The sequence below is a fragment of the Myotis daubentonii genome, chromosome 10 (genome assembly GCF_963259705.1).
Source record: "Myotis daubentonii chromosome 10, mMyoDau2.1, whole genome shotgun sequence".
In the NCBI taxonomy this organism is placed as follows: Eukaryota; Metazoa; Chordata; class Mammalia; order Chiroptera; family Vespertilionidae; genus Myotis; species Myotis daubentonii.
The window spans coordinates 49,037,326-49,058,155 of NC_081849.1; the positions used below are offsets into that span (position 1 = coordinate 49,037,326).

Consider the following 20,830-nt stretch of genomic DNA (forward strand, 5'->3'; position numbering starts at 1 on the left):
CAGAACAAACTTAGAAACTGAGCAACAAACTTTTTCATTCAAATGAACAGAATGCGAATAAAGAACATAACCTGCCCACTTAGCCCTTCTCTCCAGGAGACATGACTCTATTTGACTTCACATTTACCAGAGGCAGAAACACAACAATCTATCACAATTATCTTTTTAAAACTGCTAGGGTAGTCTCTCTCTCTCTCTCTCTCTCTCTCTCTCTTAGTATTGACACACTTTAGAGACTCACTGAAAACAAGATGAAGAAAGAAAACTACCATGAGAAAATAGTGCACTTTTGTCAATATACTTGAAATTACAGAAAAATATAAGCAAACAAGAAGGCAATAGGCTATAGTATTAACTGAAAAGGGAATCAAAGCTTTCCTGATTCAAGCAAAATGTCTGCTCCCCAAAACCTGCTTTTGAAAAATAATTTAAAAAAATAGATTGAGCAACTAAAATCCCCCTAGGGAAATTCTTTGGCTCTTGTCACATTTACTTAGGCACGAATTGTTCTTGTATTTGGAAATGCTGCCTATTACTAAAACGAAACATGCTAACAGGTCTGCTTGCTAGAAATCTATATAAATATGAAGTAAATCTTCCTAATATAATCTATTTAGGTTTCCTTATTTCCCCCAGTGGGGGAATAAGTAAAATGTGAATTTAAAAAATACTCAATATTTCTATTTTGCCAGAAATTATCTCCCTTCTATTCATTCTTTGCCTGAAATAATTAAGAATCAGAGTAAAGTCCATGAGGTGAAAGAAAAAGAAGTTTTAGCATTTCCATTGTAGAAATATTCTTTAAAATTTTTCCTCTTTAAAAAAAAAGCCATGTAATTAGATGTAGTGGAAATTCATTTATTTCTTTGCTCTTTAGATAACCTATTTATAACAAAGTTTGTTCCTTCATCAATCTCCTGAATGCTTACATCGATATATTGAACAGTCTTGTTGAAACATGTTAGCATTTAATTAAAACAAGTAACCAAAATTGTAGGGGGAAATTCTGATAAATGTTATCTCATAATTAGAATCTGATGAACAAACTGCATTATACTTGCCTCAAATCTTTGAAAAGTTGTCAAACGAAAATCTCCTTAAATTCCCGAAAGCAGTAATAGAGAAGATAATTTTTGAATGAAAATATCCAATACATTCCTATATGGGCCTAAAGTTTTCAAGAGACATACTTCATAGCTCCCCTAACCACAATACCACTATTCATACTCAGAATTCCACATCCAACTTACATTTTTAAAACTTCTCTTGGTTTTCCAAAAGAGCTAAAAAGGCATTACTGGTTGCCTGGCAATTAGAACTAGAGATTCAACCACTAATTAGAAGACAATCCTGAATAAGTTACCTACTCAGTACAGAGATGAAATAATTGGTTGTGGACATTTTTTTTTAGGGACACTTGAAAGAAATAAAGGTAAAGAAAGCAAGTCTTAGGGACATAGAATAGTCCCAGGAGAATTGCCCGCCATCTTGTTGTCACGGGTCATGTTATCACAGCTTTAAAAAGTGGCATCAGAACAGGCCAGCCATTTCTCCTTTATCCCCCTGAAGCCTCAGTGATTAGTCAGGATGGTTTCCTTTTGTAAGAGTCAGTTTCAAGCTGCTCACTTACTGAGACAAATCCTGGATGCATCTAAGCTAAGAATCTTACACACCAAGGGGAAGAATAGGGCGCTTTGCTGGAGGAAGGGGGTTTCACTCAGTCTTCCTTAATTAGACTGGACCTCCATGGATGCTGTTGCTCTAAGATCACTGACCCTGTGTTTATCACTCTGATGCCAATCTATGTAATAATCTAAGCTATTATTCTGAAGTTCTAACTCTGATTAAGGAAAGACACAATTATTTTGCCCTACTTGGTAAAGAAAGCTCAAGTTTTGTAAATTATATTACGTAGTATAATTATCTTTTAATCTATTAACTTCACCCATAAACATCAACTTATTAGCACATCCATTCATTTAGCACTCACCTGTAGTCTGCTGTTGGGGAATCTGAGTCTGGTGTGGCAAGTTCCTAGAAATGATGAACATTTTTTTAGTAAAACTGTTTGCTTACACACATGTAAACAAAGGGCAGACATTAGAATGAAAACCTTTATAGCAAGAAAGAAGAACCTCAGAAATAATCTATTCCAGTATTCCCCCACCCCCTGGCCATGAGTTTATGGATGAGGAAAACTGAGGTCTGAGGAAGATAAATAATAACAATACTAAGAATATTCATGAAGTTGCTACTGCATGCTACATTCAACCTCACAACAAACCTTAGAAGGTAGGTATTATTTTCCCATTTACAGATGAAAAAACAAAAACAAAAACAGGCTTAGAGGTCCAAGACTTCATAAGCAGGAAGTGGTGGGTGAAGATGTGCACACACAGGCTCCAGGGCTTATGTTTGTAACCTATACACTTTCAGATCCAGGTCTAGAACACATTTAATGACACACTCATACTCTCACAAAGCAACATATATCACCATCTTCATTCACTGTGCTAAACCTGTGCTCCTTGATCCCCATCTATGAAGTGCTAGCTGCCATCCACCCACTGCACCAGTCAAAACGTTAAGTCACCCCTGACCTTTCCTTCTTCTTCAGTCCTCACAGCTTGTCCCTTGGGAACGATTCTCCTCGATTTTTTTGAACCCATCCCCTTCTTCCCCAGCTCCATTGCTACTTGGTTGAAGCTATCACCACTGCTCACTGGATCTTTGCAACTGATCTGATTTGTTTCCTCACGCCCACTGTTGCTCCCTTATAATTCACCGTGCACACTGCTGTCAGACGGTTTTCTAAGACACAAATCTGCGTATGTCATTCAAATCTCATACACTTCATTGTTTTCTTACGCCTACCTGCAAACTAAGTTTTGGGCTTTTCAGTGAGCCCTAGATGGCCACTAGTATATCTGGACCCTACATGGAGGCCTCCCTGACTGCCTGAAACAGAGCCATCAGCACCATGGCCCACTCCCATTTCTTGCACCCTTCCAGCTCATTTGTCCTTGCAAAGTCAACTCAAAATTTGTTAGCGTGAATACGTGTGTTACTCTTAGAATTTTAAAATATCCCACAGGAATGCTAAAAAAGTTTTAACTAATTCTTATTTTTAATTAAAAAAAATAGCCTCTCAATATTCCCTCCTCTATGCCTCCCCACTCCCTAAGCACCACCCCAAATAGGCTACCATTCAGCCTGCTTTACATGCTGTCCCTGTATTTCCCTCACATGTTTAATTGCCCCATAGTGCTTTAATAGTAAGAACCACCCTGCTCTGTTCAGTATCCTCAGCAATAGCATGAAATAAATACAGTCTGAATGAATACATGCAAAAGTAAAGATACAGAGATTCACATAATACTCATTGGTTTATTAACGCTCACAAATACCCATTTCAAATTTTGATATTAAAACACGTTTACAAAAATGTACAATTTAGATTTGGGGTGGAATAAATTCTAGGAGTTAGCCCTTTGCAACAGAGTCTTATCCAAGTTAGGGATTTTCAATGTATTTTTTTGTTTGTTTCTCTTCAGCAGTGGAATTCCTTTCACTGAAATCCTAAGCAGAACTCTTGATGTACAAAAGAGAGAAAGGTGAGGTCGCCCCAGTTGAAACAAGGGAGCTGGGAATCTCTCCTGCTTCGTTTCCTATGCCCCACATGCTGGCCCCTCAGGCATTTCTAAGAAACCTCCAAGAAGCAAAGTTTGAAAACCATTGATCTAAAATCATTTCAGCCAGGCAGATATTATATTCCAAAAAACAGTACATGCTGGTTAAATAGTGTTTAAACTCTTAATCGATAGGAATGTTAATGACTCTGAGTGATTTAAAAAAAAAAATCAGTTCCATTTTAATATATTGTTAAGGAAATAACAAAATCAATTCTAATTCAATTTGAGGAAGTTACTTAATAATGCATCTCAATAATTACATTCCTTTTTGCTATTACCTATCAGCCCTACTTATCCTTGTGTGGTCTCAGGGAGGTATTTTTTTCTTTTCTTTTGGTTTGTTTATTCTTTCCATTTTACACAATGTACTAGTGTTTATAGTGGTTTGATGATGAAAGTAAGAAGATTAATTTATAAAGCACAAGAGGAAATAAGTTCTAGATTTAAGGTTGAGAAAACAAACATCTTTACTACAAAAGTAGAAATGCAATTTCATTGGCATTTGGCGGGGAGGGAAACATGAGTTTTGTTTTCACTTCTCAGGTAAAACTAATTTGGGTTTTTTCTACAATAGAAACTAACGCAGCAACCTCCTCTCCCCACCACCACCCCCACAAACACATACACTCTTCCTCATTTCCTACCATCAGTAACTCTATCTAACCTATTCATTAAATCAATACATTTGGACAAAATAAAAATACCAAAGAAGATAGAGAAAGCCCTTCAGAATCTGTAGATCAAGGATACCAAAATTCAAAATCAATATTTAAATGAAGTCTTTGGAACCCATTCTCTCATTGGTCAGCCCAATTTACCCTTCTGCGGAAAGAACATCATTTGAAAAACACTGATCAAAATCAATCTAGACCCTGTCATTTCTTCTCTAGCCTCCATATTTTCCTCTTGTTACACTACTAAACTTTCTGCATAGCAATGGACTTCGAGGTTTGAAGAGAAATGGTTGACGAAGAAAGTGCCATTCATACACAAACTAGCAAGAAATCTTGAGATGTATGAGAAAGCAACTGTGTGTATTACACTGGCTTGGGAATTTAAAAGTATCTGCAGTGTGAGTCCCATGTGGTTAAGTTTCAACAATGTACATGCACTCCTTGCAACTTCTACTGAAACTCAGATGAGTTATCTGAAAGTGCTTATGTGTGCAAGACGGTGCTCAACAAAAAATATGTGGGGATTCAACTTCCCCTAGGTATGCACACAAGAGCTCTGTTTTTGTGGTCACCCAACTTGGGACTACATGTGAACCTGTGAGTGTTAAGTGTTAATATATCTCTGATGGGCATATTTGAAGACTGTATTCCATCTGAGACTTGAAGAGAGGTAAGAGCTCTGCTCCGGGAATACTGGGGAAATGCCTATGACAAGCTCTGCTATAGTTAAGGAGCAGAGAACTCAGTAAGAAAATGGAACCATTTCCGTCTTTGGTGAAAGCAGGCTGCTGAAGGCAATTATACAGGAGAGTGGGGTTGGACTTCAAAGAGAATTCCTATAATCCTTCAAAGAAAGGACTTTTATTTTATAAAGGCATAAAACTATTTAAAGTAATTAAGTTATTAATGGGCTAACTGAACGATTATTATGTGTAAACTGCATTATGTAGAAAAACTTAAGGAAACTGTAATTCTCTAAATTACTACTATTAATTATTTTTTAATTTTGCTGCCATTAATTACATGCATTTAAATAGAAAATTATGTAAATTAGCCATTGCACATACTTCATTCTTTAAGAAGGTAAAGGTAGTAACTTGCAAATTAATAAATAAGTGATTTGGGGGGAGTATGCAATTATTTGTTATTTGCACAACCGTTTTAAGGTAATTTGACATTCTTGGATATCCTGCAGAGTAATTCTATGAGTAAGGTTGATGATTATCAACCCATTATATTCCTATTTGCTTGAAGACTCAAAAGCAAAGAAAGGTTAGGTGATTTGTATAAAAGCCATATAATCTGTGCCAGAGTTGAAAGTAAATGATAATCTAGTTATGTGGGATACAAAACATTTCTCTTTTGAGTTAGCAGGGAGTCATTTAACAATAAGACCTAGTAATATATTTTTGAAATTTCCCAATTATTTCAGCAAAATTGGCACTGCCCAAACCTTGCTGATTTGGACCCTATATATTTTACTAAGGGACCAGGCCATTATGTGGATTTAAAAAAGGACACAAGGAAATTGGAATCACCACAAAGGTTAACTTTCAAAACCTAATTTTAACTAAAATCAATGCATAAAGGAGAAAGGAGACATTCAATGATTTAATTTTCCCCCTACTTGTAGAAAGCCAAAAGTAAGCATATCGTAGCTTTAAAATGATGCAGTACAAACCTATAGAAGCAAAACCCATCAAAGAGATAATCCATTTATAGCTTTCAGTACTCATTGACTAAAAAAAAAAATAGCTAATGGCTCCAAAATATCCTTGGCTGGTTAGCACTTCTTGTCAACAGGAAATCATTATTTTGGTGCCATGAAGATTCTCTTCAACTGATATTAACTTTTATTGAACCCTAATTTTTTATTTATGGAATTTCATCATAAAGTTAGTTTTTACTTTTACCCAAGGAAAGACAATGGAAAAAATATTCAGATAAAAGCTAAAATAATTTGTTTCAAAATATATTTAATTAGACTTAGTTCTACTTTTATACTTGTTAATTTTGAGAAGATTAACCATAACCTACCTCCTGTTATGAGTGGGATCCAATTACCCTGGATTAGGTATGTTTTGTGTAATGAATAAGGAAAATTTTTGTATAGCCAATTAAAAATCTTCCTAGAAAATGTCGAGCAATTCCCCCTAGTATGCACTGCATTCAATCCTGTGTAAAGATGCCTCCCACTCAGGAAAAATTGATGGACATTGATGTTGGTTTAAGAAAAGAATAATGAGGAGGCAGATTTATCCCCTGAAAGACAATGTAATAAAACATTACAACTATAAGAATAAGTTCTTTTTCAGAAAATTGATTATCTGGCATCCTCCAATCAATGCCTGCCATAAAATTGCAAAAGGAGTACAATTTCCCAGTGGTTTTCAGTTTTTCAAGGCTTAGCATTTCTCTGCCGCATTCAGGCATTGTTTTCTAATCAGCTCTCACCTCTCACCTCTCCACACCATTCTGCTCAGGCAGCTTAAGGAGGTGTGAAAAGTCTAGAGGCTGATTAGCACAAACCCACAAACAGCCCAGCACTCTAGATAAAGGTGCGGGACTGCCCCTTTCACACTTTTCTTTTGCACGTGCCCCTCAGGAAGAATTAGGAGAAACTTATTCCTCTTTAAAAACTCCTCCTGGTGGAAGACCCCTTCCCCACCTCCACCCCCACCAGGAGCACCAATCTTAGCTTTCCGAATCCCAAAACCTAGGTCCTTGAAGTACTCAAATCAAGGATTTTCAACCGTTTTTCCTGCTCCATCATAACGCATGTCCACAAGATTCCAAATCCCCACAAGGAGGGCCCTGAACTCATAAGAGCTCCACATATGAATTTGACCTTCAACTTGGTTTGGGACAACCAGGCTAGACTATCCCTCATCATTCCTTGTAGGACTTGGAATCGGATTTTATTATTTTAAACCATTACAAAGCTTTATCTTTGAGGTTTGGCCGTCAAATCTATAATATATTTCTCATGTTGTTAAATGTTTGGTCAAAACCATAACCCTTAACCACAACAGTGATTTTTTGGGGGCAAAGCAAAATTTACTTTTTAAAGAATGACTTTATAATGTGACTTCCAGCAATGAATTGTAATAAGGGGACTACCTATAGAGGAAAAAATTCTTTTTACTCCTAATGGTAACATTTATTCACTGAACTACAAAGATAGCGGATGAAGCATAGATGCAGAAGCCCTGATTATACTGGGGGATGAGGGACATTCTACAGAATATGTGGCTAGTGCTCCTCAAGACTGTCCTGATCAATGGAAACAAGGAAGGAGTAAGACATTCTCCAGACCAGAGAAAACTAAGAACATGCCAATTATTGTGTCCTAGACAGAATCCTAGAACAGAAAAAGAACTTTAGAGAAAAAAACCAGTGAAATATGAGGGTGGAGGGGAGTATGTGGGGGAGGGGAAGGAAGGGGGAGTATACCAGTGTTGGTTTCTTAGTTGTAACAAATATAATAAAATACTGTAAACGGGACATCTTTGCAACTTTTCTAGTACCTTGAAAACCATTCCAAAATAATGTTATTAAATAATAACTACATTAGCAAAGATCATATTAAATTTACCTTACATATTCCATATTCTGTGATATTTTAACCAGCTGTTTGCCTCCTATAATCTGAGAAGGACAGGACCTCTGCACAAATAAGGTCCCTCCTTTCTGAGCACGTGTTCCATCTCCAGTTGCTTTCCACTGTCTGGTCAGTCACCTTGCCTGAAACCCAGATCAGAGAAAGAACCTTCTGACCTTCTCAAGGGCCACATATCTATCCCTGACTTGACCAAGATAGGTACATAATCCAATCTCAGTGTCATCTGCAAATAATGAAACACTTGTCACTGTCTAATTTGTGGAGAAAGAAAAGAAAGGAAGGAAGGAAGGAAGGAAGGGAGGGAGAGAGGGAGGAAGGAAGGAAGGAAGGAAGGAAGGAAGGAAGGAAGGAAGGAAGGAAGGAAGGAAGGAAGGAAGGAAGGAAGGAAGGAGAAAGAAAGAAAGAAAGAAAGAAAGAAAGAAAGAAAGAAAGAAAGAAAGAAAGAAAGAAAGAAAGAAAGAAAGAAAGAAAACAAAAAAGAATCCACACACACCAAACAATAAAACATAATTGTATAATTGATAAGAAACTGTGTCAGCTCCACTTTGCACACTATTATAGAGTTCTCTATACCTCATGGACTAACTTGTTTAAAAGACCCAAATAAGTTTTTATGCAGCATTTAAATGTTCTTGAGTCTTGCCTAGAAGCCACACCCCATGCTTGAATATTTCTGGTAGTGAGTCTGAAGAATAAACACAAAATCCAGCAGCTAGCCAACTTATTTATGAGGGATAGATACAGTTAATATGAATATGTGAAGGTGAAATGCATGCTCTTTTAGGAAGGATTAATTTAATAAATACCAGGCAGCATAATCCACACATATACTCAATTATCAAGTACTATAATTCCTTATCAAATATCTCATTTTAATGTTTAGAATTCAGTTAGATTCAAATGACCAAAATATTTATATATGCGTGTACTTGGTACCAAAACAGAACTTTAGAGACAGGGCTATGCTTTTAAGGCAAGGGGTAAAAGATGAATTTGCATAAAGGACAGCTGTGATGGACCTGATACAATAAATTTCTTATTATCTGGCTTGGTTGGAAAATGAGGTTAATCACATATTCTAGCTTATAGGGAGTTACCATAGAGACCATGCACATTTTATCCATTTCCAAGAATAAAAGAAAGATAATATACATTCAATACTGAAACTACACGGACTGTAATTTAATTTCCCTCTGATGAGTCAGATGCACTTGATGACCTCGCAGTGTCTCAGAGTAATCATTGTGAACATCATCAATTACCTATGTACCGTACTTATACAGAAGTACTAGTTAATGGAGTGCTGCCATTAACAGAACCCTGAATAATATGAATATTTTCTGGACTTAAAAATACATATAGGTTCAAATTGCTGCAAGTTCAATAAAATAACCTATTGCATTTACAGATAAAGAGATCTGATCAACATAATGACAGTCTTCATGGAGTTATGGAGAGACCAGGAAGATCCATTTAGTTGTAAACTAGATAGAAAATTTTATTTTGCTTGTATATAAGTAGAAACATTGCAAAATCCTAATCAAAAGAAATCAAAATCATTTTTAAGGAACTATTCTTATTCTCTGGTTAGAAAGGATATCTAAAAAAAAAATAGTACAACCTTTCCCCTCCCTTAAATTTCACCAGCTTTTTACAAACATATTCAAGTTCCCCTACTCATCCCCAATAGTTCTCTATTCTAAAATTTGATAGTATTGTTATATTGTCAATAGAAGCATCTCCCAAACTGTCTTCTTTAAAGAGTTCCATCTTCTGACCTTTCCCCATGGAGTCTTAAGCATATCAAGACATTAAAGGCTCTGAGAACTCTTCTGATTTAAAAAACTAAACACAAATCTCTCCCTCAGGTGTATTTGATCATTTCGGTTTTTAGAATATATATAAACACTAGAGGCCCGTTGCACAAAAATTTGTGCACTCAGGGGGGAGGGGTCCCTCAGCCCAGCCTGTGCCCTCTCGTAGTCTGGGACCCCTCGGGAGATAACCACCTGCTGGCTTATCCATGGGAGGCATGGATGGCGGTGGGGCGGGCGGCGGCTCACACTGTCCCACCCCGCCGCCCCAGGTCACATATGGGAGGCCCAGATGGCAGCTCACGCTGTCCCACCCCGCCTTCAGCATGCAAATTTAATGGCCATCTTTGTTGGGTTAATTTACATATTCTTCTGATTGGCTGATGGGCATAGTGAAGGTATGGTCAATTAGCATCTTTGTCTTTTATTAGTGTAGATTGTACTAGCACTCTTGGGTAAAGAATATAAGAAATGGTAGCCTTAAAGAATTCTTTTCATTTTGAAAATGAGTGGTAAGGCTGTTCATAATTTTCACCTAAAAAAATGCAGGAGAGGTTGTTAAATTGTACACTATCACAATATTATTAAAATTTTCTCATTAGTATCTAATCCTAGTAAAGTGGGTTCTGTGATGACTCACCAGCCTACAGAGAACACAGAAATCCATCTCCTCCATTCAGTACAACCCAACTTTGAAAGACTCTACTATTTACATTCCTGATAGAATATTAATGTTTCGAAAACTCAAACTTTTAAATCACACGATTTTCCCCACTGTTAACAGGACGTGAGTCAGTTGTTCATGCACACATGCAGATACACACCTTGGCCCATTCAACACTAAGTAAATGATCATAGAAGAATTCATAAAAATACAATATTTTTAGATTTATAAAGTATTTTTGGACAAATGTATTCAGTCTGACTGTCTATACCACTCATAGTAATTACTATTTAATCTTCAAGTTATCCAATGCAGTTTATGTGGTTACAAAATAAACATCACAATGGGAAAATGTCTGCATGCAGCACCGTTCCTAGATAAATCTTTAACTAGTAAGAAGTTACTTTCATATCATATCCTAAGGTTTATGTATATGTGTGGAAGGAGAACTTTTCTGTATATCCATTCTATTTACAAAAAGAAGAAGAAGAAGAAGAAGAAGAAGAAGAAGAAGAAGAAGAAGAAGAAGAAGAAGAAGAAGAGAAGGGCCTCAAAATCAAACTTGTTACTTCCTTGGGGAAATTGAATTTAACCCTTTTTAACATATGGTTAAAAAAGAAGAAAAGAAAAAGCCACGTTCTTAAAAATAAATGACAGTTTTACCTACAATTCACTTATATCAAAATTGATCTAGGCATGTCACACAGTGCTCTAAGAGCAACGGGGTAATTTCCTCACTCATTCTACGCCATACTCATCTGTCCAGGCTTTCTGACCATAGTTCTAACACAACAGAGAAGGTTTGCACTAATACGCTGTGTTTTTAGCCATTATTGGAACTAACTGTTCCGATATACAAGCAGATCACAAAAAAAACAATTTAGATTAAATCAGTCTGTGATAATAACATTAAAGCAATAGGTTAACAGAACCAAATAATTCAAATAATAGCGCTAAAAAATAATTTGTCATGCTTTAGGATATGCCTCGCTTTTCACAATTAACTCATCTCTGAACAAACTTATGTTCGTTTATTAGCTGTGTCAATTTCTTAAATATTAAGGTAAATGTCACCTTGTTTGGATTATTCCTCTTGAAGAAAAAAGAAAGCATTCCCTGAAAGTAATTCTATTAATTTGGGTCAGCACAGTGGGGCTGGGATCTACACTATTACCTTTGGTATTTTCTCTCTGTTACAGACAAACAAACAAACAAATGCTCCAATAATGAAAAGCTCTGGTCTTCACAGACATTAACTAGACACATTCATGCATATGAATAATCACTGTGCCAAGTGGATACTTACTGCTGTGTTTGCATCAATGGCATGTTAGTGCTCTCATAGCTGTCTGCGTGGAGAGGAGGTATGATTTCCCCTGTCACAGGGTGGAACACAGGAAGCGTTGACAGGGGCCAGGCTATCTCTCTATTCTTGGACATGTCACGAAGTTCTTTGGTAGATTTCTGAATAGCACTATGATGGACCAGTTGGATGCTAGGTCAAAAAGAAATAAAACAACATATATTTAACAGCAGATATTATCTCAATGGGTCATCAATTTGACAATTTTTTTTTTTTACTTTTAAAAGAGGAGGACATTATTGCACTTTGGGCTTTCTACAAATTATCTCTAAAAAAGATACATTTCATATATTTTTAACATAGCAAAATTGAAAATTATATATTAATTTTTAATTAAATGTGTCTTTCATTAAACTAAGCTATAAAGCACTGTGTTAATGTTACAGCCCTAAGTAACAAGCTAGCAGTCTATTTAAGGTTAAACTATCTACAGTTAAGATTAAACTACCAGAGCTTTTATACTGTTGCTTCTGATGGGGCATTTATAAATACTCACAGAAATTTCATTTTATGGTAGGTTATTACTGTAGATTCAGGAAAACGTGTATGAAAGGTCTTTTCATCTGTTCTCTGCTTTATAGGAATGCAGATTGGGAAATCACATAATATCAATGGCAAGTTAATATTCTGAATCTGAAATATTTTAGGTTTAGTTTTTATCTAAATAATCTTAGTCTTCAAAACCTTTTTTAAAATTTTTAGTTTCTACCCCTCCTAAATATCTCTATTTAGAAAGCAGCTTTCACATTTATGAAATAAACTATGAAAGATGATGAATGGGGGGAAAAAGCATGACACACATGTAAGAAGCATGATGAGCAACTGAGAAGTGAAAAAAATGATACAGAAAATAACAGGAAAGAAGACACTTACTCTGGTGTTTGCATGTTTCTCTTTTCCCTAGAAACAAAACAAAATTTATGAATTAAATAATAGCATTGATATTTGGAACATTAAGACTATATGCTCATGGGATCTTGCATGACGTGGAAATGCTGACACTGTTACTATTAAATGGCACCAGGCAGCATTTGCCACCAGGGTCATGACGTTACTTGGATGAGTACACACACAAAGATGGAATACTGATGAGAAAAACACAGAAACATGAAAAAAAAAAAAAAGGAGATTAGAATCAAGCTCTGGGAAATAAATTGTATGACATGATGAAATCAGGCTACATGTGAAAATGGAAGTTTGTTACTTGCTGCTTTGTTAATGTTTTTATCCTTGGCTTTGTTACCCTGACTTCCCAATAATCTTGGGAGATTATTTTAATTGGCACAGATGTTCTGAAAGTACTAACTATTCATGAACTGAATACTCATTACTCAAATTATAGCCTTATTTTTCATTAATTTACTCTTTACGTTTATATATATATGGGTATATATATTTAAACATTTAGATTGTCACCCTGTTTAATAATAGAACAATTTCAAGAAGAATGTTGACCATCATTCCTGATCAAACTAAGACAATTTAGTTAAAGTGCAATTACCATGGCAATAGATCCCTAAGTCTCTGATTATACAAAGGTGGTTTCTATAACCAAAATATGCAGCCTCCATTATTGTTGGGACTGTTTTTGCCAGCATGAGTTTACATCTAGCCTTAATAATTTGTGAATAAAGTAATTGCATCCCCTAATTTGATTTATTAGACTCCAAACTATTTTAATTCATTTTTAAAGGGATCAAGTACTATAGTTTGACTTGAACATAACTTCAATTCATTTATAAAGTGTTTTATGAATTAAATGAAACTTGGCTTTTAATGGAATCTTATATGTTGTTACCCTAGTAGGCTCTATAATTTTTTATTAGTCTTTAAAGTACTCACACGCCTTCCCGTCGGCAGCACATGATATAAGCAAGTATTAGAAAAAGGACCAATGCTACTGCCGAGGGCACAGCCAATGTAATTAGGAAATCCGTGTAATAGTCTCTGCTTTTCAAAGAATCGGAAGGGGGTTTGTACTCTCCACCATCAGGTAAAATCCCCTCTCCGCGAATCACTTCCTGAAAGGTGGACACTTGCTTTGTTTTATCAACCTGATACAAAAGAAGACAATTACAAATCAAATTAATAACTGCAAACATTATGAGATTTTAAGATCTAGACATACCAAACATTCTTTTGACAAATATCTACAAAGCAGTCTTTTGTAAGTGCATTATCACCTTGAACTTGCAATTTTTTAGGGGAGCTGGGAAGAAGTAATGAATAAAAGTAATACATTGAAGGCTTTATGTTGGCCTACTTTCCATGTCCTTCTCATTATCTATACATACATACATACATACATACATACATACATATGCGTGTATGTACTTGTGTCCTTCACACTACTATGTAATTTTCTAATTTCCTAATGACAAACCTCTAGTGCAGATGTTAACAAACCATAAGCTTGCTGATAACCAGGTATGTGGGTATGGTTTCCATGGTTAGCAAAAGAGAAAAGAAACAAAATGAGAGGCAATTTCTCAATGAGTACAACCTTGATCTTTCTGGCATCCAGTTGACAGAAATAGCTTTTTGCAAAGGTAGTCTAAGGTACATGTAACCCACCCAACGCAATCGTTTTACTAAATTCTATCCCAGAATCAAAAAATGCACATTGGTGCTCTGTTCATTTACCTCCACATTAATGGACCTGCTTTCACTGAGTCGCATTTAATTATGTCAAGGGCTTCTTTAAACCACTGCAAGCTAGCCATGTGAAATCTGTTACTACATTTGCTCCCCGCCCTGCCACAAAAAGGTTGGGAAGAATTATTTGTGGCATTTTTCAATATCCTCTTCCAAAAAACTCCACTTGAAGAATTTTGTTAACAATACAGTGCTTGTAAAAACTTTATTTCCTGCCAAGGAAGTCATGCTTTGCCTCCTTTCAGAGTGAGAATTAAATAACATGAATTTCCTTTTTTAATCCTAGACAGTAGCAGGCTCGTTGTCAAACTTGACCTTAGGCTTACTTTTAAAACAAAAATGGTTTTTTTAATTGATTTTAGAGAGAGAGGAAGGGAGAGGGAGAGAGAGAGAGAAATATCTATGAGAAAGAGACATGGGTCGACTGCCTCTTACACGCCCCTTACTGGAGGTCAACCCTGCAACCTGGGCATGTGCCCTTACCGGGAACGGAACCAGGGACCTCTTGGTTCATGGGTTGACACTCAACCATGCCAGACTGGCCGAGCGAGGCTTACTTTTTTGGGGGTAAAATTTAGGCTAATTTTTCATTTCTTTTATATTTCATTTATTCTGCTTATTCATTGATTCTTTCAATTAAACCCCCTGAAGTCTTCTGTGGTAAGATGTAACACAACCTTTGTATTTAAAAAGTCTTACCACAAACATTAAAAGCTTCAAAGCACGTCACTTTTAAACCTTTAGAAATTAGATAATGTTCTTAAACATAAACATTTTGCAGCATAGCACAAGAAATATGGCCCTGTTAAAGCCCGCTTTTTGTCTACTGATTCTGGTTGGAGGCATATACTTAAATTATGAATGCAACCACTCCGTCTTCCGTACCCTTGTATGATGAGCACCATGACTGAAATACGGGGCTTTGTAAATTCAACACTTATCTATAACACACAAACCATACCATCTTAATAATTTTCCTTGATTTAAGCAGGCAGAGAAAGAACGTTACTTTCCTAAGACACAAGCGACATAAAAAGAAGAGGCCCTGGCCAAGGGCCACAGGTGTAAGTGCTACAACGTAAGATGTTCTCCGCTCCTGGATCCAGGAAAGTGTCCTGTACTTGGTTCTCTAAGGCACGCAGTGACAGTTGTGTTTATGTGCCAATAACTTTGTTCAGATGTCAACTTCAAAGTCAGTCGCCACTGAGCACCAAGAGTTGACAGAAGTTAAATCTAAAGGTCACTAAAGAAGCCAAACAACTTTTCCTTTTCCAAAGAAGCAGGATCAAAAAATATAAATTTTATATAAGACATTCTATATATGTATCTTACATATATATGAAACCATACCCACATTTTCCTAACTCTTTGAGTGTGCTCACTTAAGTTGTTTAGAAAGAAGTACTTTATATTTATGGGGCTGTGGGTAAAATTCTAACTTTCCTCACTTGGAATTGTTTTCCTTATCCCTTGAACTTCCCCTATAATGTGAGTTTCTAGGACACTGGATTAGAGCACAATATTGCTTTCTTTTTAGACTGATTCTTGTACTCTGATCTCTCCTTCCAGACTGGGGTCGTGGCGGCATAGTTGAGCCTTTCTACACATGCCACACTGACTCCATAATTTATCCTGATGTAGCAGCCACCTGCATGTCCAGGGTGAGCATTCAGACCACCTGCCAAGCTAATCCAGCCCAGCAACTAATCAAGGGTAGACTGAGAACAAAAGTGGAGATACTTTCCGAAATGGATACGTTGTCAATGAGCTTGCCAACTGCTTCAAGGCAGGAGAAGGCAATTTTGGTTAACAAAGTAAACCCAGGATTTGTTCCTAAAAGCAATTCAGGTTTTAGTCAAATGTTATCTTCCTGGCGAATCACTTCTAATTACATTTGCAAAACCCAAAACAGCATTAAAACTCACCAGCGAAATTTTGCACCAGTCAATGTAAAATTGAGAACGAAATTTTTTATCACAGGTGATTACGGGCTCCATTTCTTGACTGCATCTCAATTGATTCTGTGGGTTTTCCACTTCTCGTAAACAAGAAGAGAACGGGACATCTGCACCAACCATGACATACACGCTGCAAAAATGTGAAACTCTCAGGTTATCCTTTAAGAAAATTGAAAACACTGGGGGGAAAAAACAATCTACCCTGAAAGCAGGATTTACCCCTTTGAATTGAGGGATTATCAAGAGCCATCCCAAGGTAGGGACCTGAGTTTTAAAGGCAGTGATTCATTTAGGGGTTTCCTTTCATCCTTCCCTTTATTCAACCCATATTTACAGAGTACTTTGGTGCACCAGACACTCTTTCAATTCTATTTTAATTTCTTTAAAAGTTTTTCATCCTGCTTATTTTAATTCAAAATAATGATGTGTCCCTACTCTGGTTACTATGGTTAGTAGATTACTTACATTTAAAAACTATTCTTAAATAAATTGTTTAGAAAGCAATGGAATTGCTAAAATAATAATTATTAGTAATATATCTTCCCTTGAAGCATTTTAATAAGATTGTGAAATTACACCCCTGGAGGTAATGGAGCTTTAGGAAGTATTAGCTATTTACCCAAGAGTCCAGTCAGCCTTTCCACTTCATGGAGCCCTACTGTTAGATCTCTCATTACATGATCTCTCAAAGTTTTATCTAAGAGGATAATATAAGATAAAAACTATTGTTTGTTAAACACAAACTAGGCATGTGAAATTTATTTTCTTGCTGTGTATCTTGGCAATTAGGGAAAACAATTCTACTTAACTGACCAATAGGTGACTCACAATAAAAGAGATATTAACATTTAAATAATCCTAGAGCAGCTTGAGAAGATAGAAATATCATATAGGTCTTTCAAAAGAAAAGAGAAAAATAGGAAATTACTCTAAATTAAATATTAATTCTTTTCCTAGTGACAATATTATAGGTACTTACGAAGTAAACCCAGTAAAATTCAGCTGACTTCCTTGCAGAAATTGACAAACTGATCCTAAAATCCATACAGAAATTCAAGGGACCCAAAATAGCCACCCACAGAAGAAAAATCTTGAAAGAAAAAGTTGAAAGACTCACAATTACCCATTTCAAAGCAACAATTATCAAGACCATGTGGTACTAGCATAGGATAGACATGTAGATCAACGGAACAGAATTAAAGTCCAGAAATCTTACATTTAGTAAACTAAAATTTGTCACAGGTGCCATGACAATTCAATGGGGGAAATAATAGTCTTTACAACATATGATGCTGGGACAATCGGATTTCCACATGTAAAATAATGAAGTCGGACCCCTACCTCACACCATATAAAAAACTGAAAATAGATTAAAGACATAAATGCAGGAACTAAAACTATTAAATTCTGGAAAGAAACAGGCATAATAAATTGTCATGACCTTGGATTAGGCAATGGTTTCTTAGATATGACACCAAAAGTTCCAGCAATAATTGAAAAAATTGATAAATTGGACTTGTCAAAATTAAAAACTTTGTGCTTCAAAGGACACATTTTAAGAAAATGAAAAGGAAACCCATGAAATGGGAGAAACAATTTGCAAATCGTAGATCTAATTAGGGAACTTGCACTCCCAATACATAAAGGACTTACAACTCAAATCCAATTTAAAATGGCAAAGAATCTAAATAGAAATTTTCTCAAAGAAAATGTACAAATGTCCAATAAGAGCATGAAAAGGTGCTCAACATCATTAGCCATTAGCAAAAGAAAAACCAAAACCACAAGGAGACACCACTTCACACCCATTCTAATAAAAAAGACAGATAATACGAAGTGTGGGTGAAGATATAAAGAAACTGAACTCTCCTAGTCTGCTGATGGGAATGTAAAACAGTGCAACTGGTTTGGAAAACAGCCTAGCAATGACTCAAAAGTTTAAATACAGAGTTACTGTGTGACCAGCAATTCCACTCCTAAGTGAAATGAAAATATGTGTCTACACAAATTTGTACATGGGTGTTTATAGAGCATTGTTCCTAATAGTCAAAAACTGAAAGCAATACAAATGCTCATCAACTGAATGGATAAAAGATAGAATATGTATACATTAGAATATTAGCCAAAAAGAAGAATGAAGTGCTGATACATGCTACATCGTGGATAAACCTTTAAAACAGCTGGTGAGTTTTGCCTAAGCAAAAAAAAAAAAAAAAAAACCAGTCACAAATTCCATCCATATGAAATGTCTAGAATGTCCAGAATAGGGAAAATTAGAGAGATAGCAAGTGAGTAGTGGTTGCCTGGGGCTGGAGGGTGTGGTGGTAAGTGACTGCTAAATGGATGTGGGAGGGGGTTGTTGGAATGATGAAAATGTTCTAAAATGGACTCTGGTAATGATTGTACAACTTTGGAAATAAACTAAAAACCATTGAGTTATATACTTTAAATAGGTGAATTGTATGATATGCGAATTATATCTCAATAAAGCTTTTATTTTAAAAAATTAAAGTGCAGCACAAAAATTCAAAGCTATGTCAATGTAAGTATGAAGTCACACCCTGAGTTGATGACTGTGCCCCAGAGTATGATTACATAAACTCATTTGGTTGTTCTTATGTGAATTGTACATTTGAACTGAAAATTCTTTTAAAAGAACATTAAACAAAAACCATGATGCCTTTGGGAAGCAAATAGTATATACTATACAGAAACTGGAGATAAAATTAAAAATTGAGAACAAACGTAGATGTGAGAAACCATTGGTAAAGTATGTAGGTGATCAGTGAATCTTAACATAGCTCATAGAAGCATGGAACAGACTGTTGAATCTCAGAGGGAAGGCGGGGGTGAGTGGATGGGTGGGAAGAGATCAACCAAAGAACAGGCATACATACATGCATAACCCATGGACACAGACAATGGTTTGGGGAAGGCCTGGGGTGGGGGCTGGCCAGAAGGGGTCAATGGGGAAAAGAAGGGGACATATGTAAGACTTTCACAATAAACATTTAAACATAGTTCATTTAAAACAAATTACTTGTAAGCTCCCTTATTAACTGCCTAGCAAAGACCATATTTTCCCTTGATATTGTGAAATATATTTGTACATACAGAACTAAAATGAATATTTCTTACAACGGTCCTCTTGCTTTAACATGACACTGATTTGCATTTATAATTAATAATTTTAAATTAATTCACTTCAAGATAATATCAGTGGGCATAAACATATGTTTTTGGTGCTGTGAAAAGTTTATTTTTTTCTCAAATTAAAAAGCAACACAAAACATTACATAAAACTTGGGATATAAGGACAGAATTAATATTACCAAGATAGCTATTTTCATTTTCCAATTTACTATGCAGCATATTTTTCAAATGCATATATTTAACCTAATTACAATTGTCTCTAAAATATAATTTTGTATCTTTTTTCACTTAATGCATCATAAACATTCTCCCTATTGTACAGTCTTTGTAATTATAGATGTAAGGCAATATAATTTTTAAGTGCACATGATTTATTCAGCAATTATTTCAGAGTTGGACATGTAAGTTGCTTCCAATTTTTTGATGTTATAAATAATATTGCAAAGACTATCTCTGTGCATACTCTTTAATGTTACTATCTTGGAAGAGATGCCTAGAAGTGGAAACACTTTTATGACGGTTGATACATACTGCCAAATTACTTTCATCTGTACTGGGATGATCCATAAGCTTCACAAACTTAATACGTTCCGAACTGAGCTCATCATCACCCCACCCCACCCCACCTCCACCTGTTCCTCCTTCTCTCTTCTTCTCTCTCAGTGATTGGCATGGCCAGATGCTCAAGCACCATCATCTTTGAGTCCTGTCCTTCTTCCCACATATTCAATCCATCATCAGTCTCTGACATTCACCCTGAAAGAACTCTCATACACGCCTGTCCACTTTGTGCCTTCTCACTGCTACAACTCTAGTTCTAGTCACCATCACTTTCTACAGGGGATGGAGCAACAGTCCCTTAATAGTTCTCCTTGAACCCAGACTTTTTCGCTGTCCTCAGGGAGCCTATTTGCAGAATAAATACCTGAATGAAAAGCATCTTGCCAGTTTAAAAACACAAGCAGTAGAATATTTGACAGTTGCTAAGAGAGTAAATCTTTAAAATTCTTATTGCAAGAAAAAGTGTGTAGCTATGTGTGGTGATCGATAGTAACTAAACTTACTGTGGTGATCATTTCGCTTTATCAGTATATATACATAAAGTCATTATGGTGTACACCTTAACTTATACAACATGTTAATTACATCTCAATAAAGCTGGGAAATCAGTTAATAAATAAAATACAAATAGGCTATAAATAATATGTTCAAGAAAAGTAGATATTGGAATTGCC

General features: G+C 35.8%; 1 protein-coding gene across 7 annotated transcripts in view; it reads right to left on the bottom strand.

Annotated features, from left to right (window-relative positions):
• The window catches only part of SGCE (sarcoglycan epsilon), a 77,722-nt gene that overhangs the window by 12,727 nt on the left and 44,165 nt on the right, over positions 1 to 20,830 (bottom strand). For 2 of the 7 annotated variants that reach the window (XM_059712342.1, XM_059712346.1), the window contains 6 exons: positions 16,410 to 16,572; positions 13,672 to 13,883; positions 12,703 to 12,729; positions 11,773 to 11,961; positions 1,991 to 2,034; positions 1,062 to 1,096 (listed from right to left, as the gene is read on the bottom strand). In XM_059712342.1, the coding sequence (XP_059568325.1) occupies positions 1,062 to 1,096; positions 1,991 to 2,034; positions 11,773 to 11,961; positions 12,703 to 12,729; positions 13,672 to 13,883; positions 16,410 to 16,572 (670 nt within the window). Of the gene's footprint in view, positions 1 to 1,061; positions 1,097 to 1,990; positions 2,035 to 11,768; positions 11,962 to 12,702; positions 12,730 to 13,671; positions 13,884 to 16,409; positions 16,573 to 20,830 lie in introns of those variants that run through there. The other 5 variants (XM_059712345.1, XM_059712344.1, XM_059712343.1 and 2 more) reach the window with 3 other exon arrangements.